Source organism: Branchiostoma belcheri, unplaced genomic scaffold (assembly GCF_001625305.1).
Source record: "Branchiostoma belcheri isolate BF01 breed outbred unplaced genomic scaffold, Haploidv18h27 scaffold174, whole genome shotgun sequence".
Lineage (NCBI taxonomy): Eukaryota > Metazoa > Chordata > Leptocardii > Amphioxiformes > Branchiostomatidae > Branchiostoma > Branchiostoma belcheri.
This window is the reverse complement of record NW_017803202.1, coordinates 505800-514330: the sequence shown is the minus strand read 5'-3', so window position 1 is coordinate 514330 and position 8531 is coordinate 505800. Positions and strand designations below refer to the sequence as shown.

At 42.9% G+C, this 8531-nt stretch overlaps 1 protein-coding gene across 1 annotated transcript in view; it reads right to left on the bottom strand.

The window, feature by feature from the left end:
* Positions 1–776: 776 nt before the first annotated feature.
* Positions 777–8531, bottom strand: part of LOC109467033 (vitellogenin-6-like) — a 31090-nt gene continuing 23335 nt past the window's right edge. Inside the window, exons 31-39 of the mRNA XM_019764928.1 lie at positions 7880–8059; positions 7180–7291; positions 6497–6666; positions 5598–5818; positions 4775–4931; positions 4011–4190; positions 2971–3127; positions 1677–1867; positions 777–1185 (exon numbers count right to left, since the gene is read on the bottom strand). Coding sequence (XP_019620487.1) covers positions 1090–1185; positions 1677–1867; positions 2971–3127; positions 4011–4190; positions 4775–4931; positions 5598–5818; positions 6497–6666; positions 7180–7291; positions 7880–8059 — 1464 coding nt within the window. The 3' untranslated portion in view covers positions 777–1089. The remainder of the gene's footprint in view (positions 1186–1676; positions 1868–2970; positions 3128–4010; positions 4191–4774; positions 4932–5597; positions 5819–6496; positions 6667–7179; positions 7292–7879; positions 8060–8531) is intronic.

Here is an 8531-nt window from a genome sequence, read left to right as displayed (position 1 = left end):
GATGCAGGAGAAAGTTACAGGAACTTTTCGCCGTGCTGGATCGCGTGGCCAGACTCGAGGCAGAGCTGAAACAGTTCCACCAGGCACTGGGCATGCTGTACACCGACGTACAGGTCCCTCACAAACAGTGAACACTCAGGGGAGTTTGTACTTATCTAGGTTTGTTCGTTTTGTTTCTTTGAGGCTTTGTTTTTCATGAAATACCAGACTCAAATTAGCCTGCTGAGTCTATATACATTCTTATGGCCTTACACATCTGTAGGTTCTACATGAAACGTGACACTATGATCCACTTGTGTCTGACATGCATTGGCATACATCTATTCATCCTTAAGCCTTGTGGACTTGTTTTTGTTTGCTTTTGAAATCATTCATTCATTCACTAATTCACCGTATTGTACTGGTAGCTCTTAAACGCATTTCTAGGTAGGATCTTCATCTAGAGAATGACTCAAGTCATTATGCCAGGGGGTTGAGCATGTGAGGTGTGCTTTGTGTTGCTTCAACCATTTTGGTTTTTCAGGATTTCCAGTAAGTTATATTGATTGTAGTGTGAATACTTGAAATGAAGAGTATTGTATGTTTGTTGATGGTGCCTCTCACCCTTGTGTTAAAATGATAGAAAATGTGCATGTTCTAAATTGCTTGTAAATAACTTGATTAAATCATCAAAGCTACAAGGTGTCTGGATGTTCAGGACCCCTAGCTTCAATATCTTTCTCTCAAACTTCCCTTGCCATGTAAGAAAAGAGACAGATAACACCATCACACCAGCATTTTTCAGTGCATGAGCTTTGCAGTTTAATCAGGAATTTTTCATGGCGCTCAGCCAATATACTGCATGCTTTCAAACAAGCACTTTAAGAAAACAAAACGACATTGAATATGTTCAATCCACTCCAGTTAAACAAGAAAGAAACAGTTAAGAAACGTTAGAAAAAAACAGTAATTTTCTTATTGCTGCAGCATATTTCAAAATATACACATCAAATCTTAGAGTTAGACACTAATAGGTGAAGACTGATTTTGGCAAGCCGGATGACTGTTGCCACAGTGACCTATCGCCACGGTTACCGGTTGCCATGGTTACTAGTCCTCGCGGCACTCCAGCTCGGCCTCGACGTCCTGCACCAGATCAGTGCTCTTCCCCTGCAGCTTGTCTCCCAGAGGCTTCGTCTCGTACAGCTGAAAAAATACAGAACAGAACCGTTACTTTCAAGTCTTTAAAGACTTGCTAATCCAATGGCCTCCCACTGGGAGACGTAGAGTGGGACAACCACATACTATACTATTGTCCATGTTAGAGAAAAACGCTGGTCTCGCAGGGACTGCTCTAGTGTCCGCCATGAAGGACCTGCCATGGGGTGGAGTGACTTTATCAAACATACCTCACCAGATTAATCCAGAGGCATGTTGATGATGATGATGAATATTATAATTCAATATGGCAGTTATTATGGTATCCATAATGCTCGGTTGAAAAAATACTGTATTGAGGTTGTTCTGCAACTGAAATACAGTTCATGAGTTGGTGGTTTGAATCCCAGCCTAATCTTTAGGGCTGCTTTACCCTGAGATACATGCAAAATGTAACAGTTTAAGTCTAAGTTGGATATTATCATGTCAAGTTCTGGCAGAATTTGAAACACCAAGTCTTGAAGGAATCTTGAAGTCACCTTGATCATCTTCTGGGTACTCTGCAGCTCCTTGAGGAGGCAGTGGAACTCGGTGGAGCGCACCTCGGACTTTGTCTTCTTGGAGCCCGGGGGGCACTGTGCGACCGGCGTCTTGGAGAAGCAGGCCTCCTCCTCATTACGCTCGTTCAGACGGGTGTGCATGATGTTACGCATCACTGGCTGCTTCTTGCCTATGGGGAAAATCATCACAGCTTTTGCAGGATATATTTCTAAATCCTGAGTGTTACTGTTAGCTTACTGTTAACCACTCCCAAACTGGTTAATAGCAAGGACAAACAGCTACATGTATGTGGTTCAGATGAGTGTGCATGATGTTACGCATCACTGGCTGCTTCTTACCTGTTTGTGTGAGATTATTTTTATAGGTTATCCATAGGGCTGCGTACCTAAACGTAACATCAGGTACAGGTACAGGTACCGGTACAGAGGTTTAGGTACAGGTCCGGACCTGTACCTGTACCTGAACAATTTGACAAATTAACACGTGTTCAATCATGACACAGAAACAATAATAAAGTGTTGACAACTTGTCAGTATCTTTATTTATGACCTGATTTGAGTTTGTTGACCAATCACAACCCTGGATTAGCCACACTCTCGCGATGTCTCGTGAGACTGAGGATCTCAAATCACTGATCGACGGTGTTTACGTCTTTTCCAGTGCTAATTTTTCGTCTTTGTGGTAGGATTTACCTATCTTTAGTCATATACATGGTGTAAACTAGCTATTTCGGTATATACTCGTTACGTCATGATCCGGTATTTTGGACCTGTACCGAAACGATTTTTACGGTATTGGACTGGTACAGTGTACCGGTCCGCAGCCCTAGTTATCCAAGACGTGATTATCTTAAGGTTATACATTGTCAAGAAGTAGTATGCAGCTTCCAGAAAGTACACACGTATGTACATGTAGCTTCCATGAAGTATGCAGCTTCCTGAATTTACAGATCACTTGCTATTTCTTTCCTGTGTGGGGGGTTATACAAGAAATCAGGGATTCATGCGTCCAGGAAGTATGCAGCTTTGAGAAATGCAGCTTCGAGAAAGTTTGCAGCTTAATTCATGGTACTATGCAATACATTGGTCCAGCTGACTGGAAAAAGTCTCTGGTCTTTTAGAGGTGCCAGGACTTACTTTTCTTAAATTCTTAAGAAAGATGTTGACTTACCTTCCTCCTCACACTGCCTGCTTGGGACCTGGTAAGACAAGGCAAACTCCTTGGGAGACCTGTAGTTTCTTAAGTAGCAGGACTAACACAGGTGTAACTTACCCTCCTCCTCACACTGCCTGCTGGGGACCTGGTAAGACAGGGCAAACTCCTTGGGTGACCTGTAGACCTCTTCGCGAGGGCCCTCATATTCGTTGGACTGCTCGCCGTCGAAGTTGCCGCACAGACCAACCAGCTTCTTACGGTAGTCGTGAGACACCTGGGTGGGACGTCATAATAGTATGATAAGTTTATTGCAAATCTTTGTCACCAGAAAGGCAAAAAATGGCATCAAAGGAAGATGATGAAAAGTTACTTATTGAGGGAGAGGACCATTGCTTGTTTGCCCTTGTAGCACCTTAATTTTACCTCCCGCTGTTTAGGCAACGCAGCTGCTTTTTGCCTAGTGATCAAGCTTTATCCTTCAGCACACTGAAGTAGCTGTTTGATTACCAGTTCCCTAGCTATTTGGTTACAGGGTTAGGCAGCAGGGAGAAGGTTAACATTTAGCACACTGAAGTAGCCGTTTGGCTACCAGTTCCCTAGCTATTAGTTACAGGGTTAGGCAGCAGAGAGAGTCTTTAACCTTTAGAATACTGAAGTAGCTGTCTGGATATTTAACAATTATCATTCTATTGATAACAAAGTAGGTAAGGGGTAAGGAATTTTCCCGACCAGCCTCGTAACCCCTGCTTCTCCTATTGGGTCAGGATGTTTCTGACTCAGGGAGAAGAGTTGCTGTTACAGTTCTATACCAGTCCTGTAGCTCTATGCCTAGAAGTGGCCAATGGCCTTGCATTGAGCGACACCGTTAAAAAAAAAAAGTGAGACAGCAGGGAGAAGGTGGTACAGATGTAAGCAAAACCAGAAAAAAAGTAATTCAGCATCATTGACAAGATACATGTATGGCTGTGCAAAACTGTGTTTCAACAATTGGGGGGGGGGTGACAGCAACCTAAAATTCTGATGCCCTCTAAGGTAGCACACTGTAAGCACCTGGCTCAAAAAAGTATTTCGACCTAGTACTAGCCTCAGTAACGTGTTTTAGATCTTAGACTTAAAGTTTTGTGCCATAGATTCTGAGTTCTGTAGTTTCAACGCACCTTGACCTGGACATAGTGGCCGTCCATCTTGACCTTGAGGCCGTGCTTGGGGGAGCTCAGCTCCACGGTGTTGCCATGGCGACGGATGGTGCAAATGACCTTACCAGAGGTCGCGTGGCGGATCTGTTTGGTCTGGCCGGGCTGGATCTGGGCCTCACGTCCGTCGATCGTCACCTCAATCTGGGGGTTAAAACAACAAGAAATTAACCTTCCACTGCCATGGGGTTATCAATGCATGACAACATGATATAGTCACAGCTTAGTCAGGAGGGAGCTCCAGCCTGCAGCTGTTTAATGGAAATAAATTTGTATAATTGTTCATGCAGGCAAAGGATTTTCAGTCCATACAACAAAGAAAGATGAACTATATATATATATATATTAAGCTTTTTGGATTTGACATCTTTTTTGGAAGCAGTGGGAAACAAAATCCCACTTTATCTGCAATGAGTCAGGGTTTTGGGAGGTTAACAGGGTTGTAGTTTTCTTTTGTCAGTAAACGTTTGGAAGTTTAAAATGTAGAATCTGATGTAAAACCTATTAGTAAGAACTGTATGCAGACAGGCTGAACTGTGGTACAGTGTGGTATAATGGTATACTGGTAGAGCATTCGGCCTGGAACCCATGGGTCCTGGGTTCAATTCCACCTACATACCCCGATGTTGTGCCCTAGGGAAAGGCACTTTACACAGCTTTCCCCCAACATGCCAGTTATTGCCGACTTCTCGGCAGATGGGCATTATCCGAAGACAAAGAAAACTCACAGGAACATGCTGGTGCAGCTTCTCCTCGCTGCTGGTCCACTCCACAGACTTGGAGGTCCTGCTCTGGGACTGGGACTGGGTCTCAGCAGAGGTCTGCTGGCTGGTACGCTGCTCCTGGGACTCACGCTTGCTGCCTGGCTGCTGCTTGCTTGTCTCCCTGGAATAATATAAGCTTTATTGCAAATTCATGCCCGAGGACTAATTGCATGAACAGAAGAAACATTTGGTATAAAAACAGATAATTAGTACACATGGAACTACTAACTACTAAGAAACTACTAGTAAAAACTACTGGGTTTGACTTCTTTTTTGAAGACAGAGGAAGACATAGGATCCCACTTTTTCTGTAATTTGTGGGTAGCGTGGAAAGTACTAAGTTACTGTAAAAGAGGCACTAGGTGGTGTTATTTAGTAAATTTTGTTTTAAACATGCTCCTGAGTGTCAAGCCAACTGGCAGGTTGCTGCTGGCTTGTCTCCCTGCAGTGATCGGAAGGTGGAACTATCATACTGTCTTATAAGGACCATCTTGCCATTAGGACCATAAGGACCATCTTGCCATTAGGACCATAAGGACCATCTTGCCATTGATTATCATAATACTACAGTTACTAGGCCCAGGAAAAAATGTGAAACAGGAACACTTTTTCTAGTTCACACAGTTTTCTGTGTACGCATGTATACTGTGAAACATTTTACATAGAAGTAACAACCTCTTAGACTATTTACCCAATGACCAAAGCATATCAATTAGTGTCCTGTCTGTATCGACAACAACAAGTAATCTAATTTTGCTAACACAGCACACTGTCCAGGCAGACATACCTGCTCAGCTGGCGCTCCCGGCTCTGCCTCTTCTCTTGGCTCTGCCTCCACTCCTGATCCTGCCATTCCTGGTTTTCCTCCTGGTTCTCCTGACGTTCCTGGCTCCACTGGCGTTCCTGGCTCCTCTGGCGTTCCTGGCTGGTCTCCCTGCTGTGCTGACTCTCCTGACTGGTGGTGATGTGTGGAACCCTGAACTCAACCTTTACAGTCTCCAGGAAGACCTGAGCAGAGAAACAGTTTCTTTTAAACTTTTAAACATTGATCATTCTGAAATTGAAAATCATTCTAACTGTCTGCTGGGTTGAACCCTGAACTCAACCTTTACAGTCTCCAGGAAGACCTGGGTAGAGAAACATTGATCATTTGTTTATTTATTTGTTTATTTGAAGGATCTCCATTAGTGAGTATAAGCATACGCTTATACTCACTATTCTTCCTGGAGTCTTAAAAACAACATTACAAACTTTAACACTTTTATCATTCTGAAATTGAAAATCAATCTGTCTTTCAGTCATGATGATGAGGAAGTGTTACATTATTAGTGAGGAAATATTAATCAACAGATGTACATAAAACAGTTTTAGCACTAATTTATAACCTTTGGTCTGCTATGGTTGTCATTTGGCACCAAATTTGTATTCTTTATGGGGTTAGGTTTTAAATATTCTTTTTGGCTCTATCACCAGAGCTCATCCCTTTTTGATTATGAGTGAGGTGAGAGACAATATTAGAATGTGCAAAAGAACATCCCTATATGAGTATGTTCCACTAACATTGTGGCTTCTTTGAAGTGTGACATCAACCCTGGGTCAAAGGTATCTGGTAGATGATGTGGAATTTTGCTCTAGATGAGAGAACTTCTTTGTGTTGGATCTAAAGTTTCAAATTTTAACACCAACCTTGACAGTCTTCTCCGGCCTGTGCTGGTTGGGTTTGTTGGTGAGGACCATGAACCTCTCCTCAGGAGAGGCGTCCTTGGCCAGGATGTGGTCACACTTCCCGATCCGGTACTTGTACTCAACATCATCAAATGTGCGGATCTTGTCGTTGGCCTGGACCTTGCAGTAAGCTGGTGGGAAAGGAATTAGTGTTTTAGCAATGTCTAGGGATTAGCAATCTACATGTGAGTCACAAGATCTTGATGTTGTAAATTATGCACCTTTCTACAATGTCTGCTGCCATAATACTGATCAGAAGCAACTTTGTGCGATTGTACAGTGACAAGTGTATTTGGTGGCCGCAGCAGACTGATGAAGTCTATAGTAAATGTTTCCGGGCTTCCATGCATTTGACTATCCAAAATGTAAAGCAAGCAATGTTATCTATGTTTAAGTTGATATGATCTTGGATCAGCAAAGTTTGAGCCTCAACACTTGGACAGTATAATAAGGACTATACGAGAAATGCACTTCTAATGAGTTATCTGTGTACCAACTAATTAGACCCATCTCTTAATCTCTTACTCACAAGTTTTCTTGGTGAATTTCTGTGTCTAGCCTAAAACATGGACATGAGTATAATGTACGTAAATGTGGCACAGTTATATTATTAATTGTACCAACAGAGCGGCATCTGTACTCACGAGTGTACTTGTTCTTGGTGACTTTGTCCATGGCCTGCTCAGTGAGGGTTCGCCTTGTGGAAGGGAAGAACAGAGGAACCCAGTCCAGAGGCACCCGGCTGATGTTGTGCTCCTGCGTGGGAAGGAATGGTTTATTATACGTTGGTGAAGGTTAGAGATGTCTTGAACATCTCATGGACACAAAGAATTTCAAACTGTGAGCTGTACAAAAACATACTGCCAGTTGCTGAAACAAGACGGCAAAGGAGACTATGTTCTGTAGGCCACTGTTGGAGGAAAAAGGATGAGGTAGTACACAAACTCTTACTGTGGAACCTGAGTCATGGAAAGAGAAGTCACGGAAGACCACACTTGACTTACATAAAACTAGAAGCTGACAGTGGAATGATTCTAAGTCAACTGCCTGCTGCGATGGAGGACAGAGAGAAATGGACACAGATCTGACCAGCAGGGTTGTTAATCTACTGTCCTAAAACCACACCTGTTAAATTAGTTTGGCCTAATGTTACATTTAAGCAATCCTGAGTTCGTACCTGGCGTGGAGTGCGGATGGTGATGTTCATCTCCCTCTGTGGCTGGTCCAGGCTGGCACGCACACAGATCTGACCAGCGGGGTTGTTAATCCCCACCTGCCTGAATGATCTTGTCTGCATTTTACTACTATATCGTAACATTTGAAACGTTTTAACGACAAATGTACCTGGCGAGGGGTGCGGATTGTGACATTCATCTCTCTCTGAGGCTGGTCCAGGCTGGCACGGACGCGAATCTGACCAGCAGGGTTGTTTATTCCGACCTGCCTGATGCTGCTGCGCCCGTAGAACGTGTTCTGGATGTAGCGATGGGCGGCAAGGCTGGCCTGCTGAAGCCACACGGGAATCTATGGGATATAAAGTTTTTATTTATTTTTTTATATTTTCACATAAAAAGATACAGAGATTGATCCATCCAGGTAATAATAAAATAATAACGGAAAATGATAGAGAAACAGAGAAATAATAATAATCAATTATTTCTGTCTGTAGAGACATTTGATTATGATAATGTGGGATATAAAGTTTGACGTAAATAACTATTAAGTTTTCAGACTTCCAACAACACGGGATGGAAAATAAAAAAGCACACATTAACACACAAGAAAAAAGTTACTCAAACAACTGTTCCTTTAAATGGGAACTATGTGACTCAGGGTGTCTTACGACTGTATGTGCGAGATGTCCGTTAGCTAGCTTGGGGAATGAATCCACTCTTCTATTTACTTCTTTGCTGAATCTGTATATAGTAGAGGGGATTCATTCCTCAAGCTAACCGACATCTCACACACGCAGTCGTCCCTCAGTAAGACATCTGGA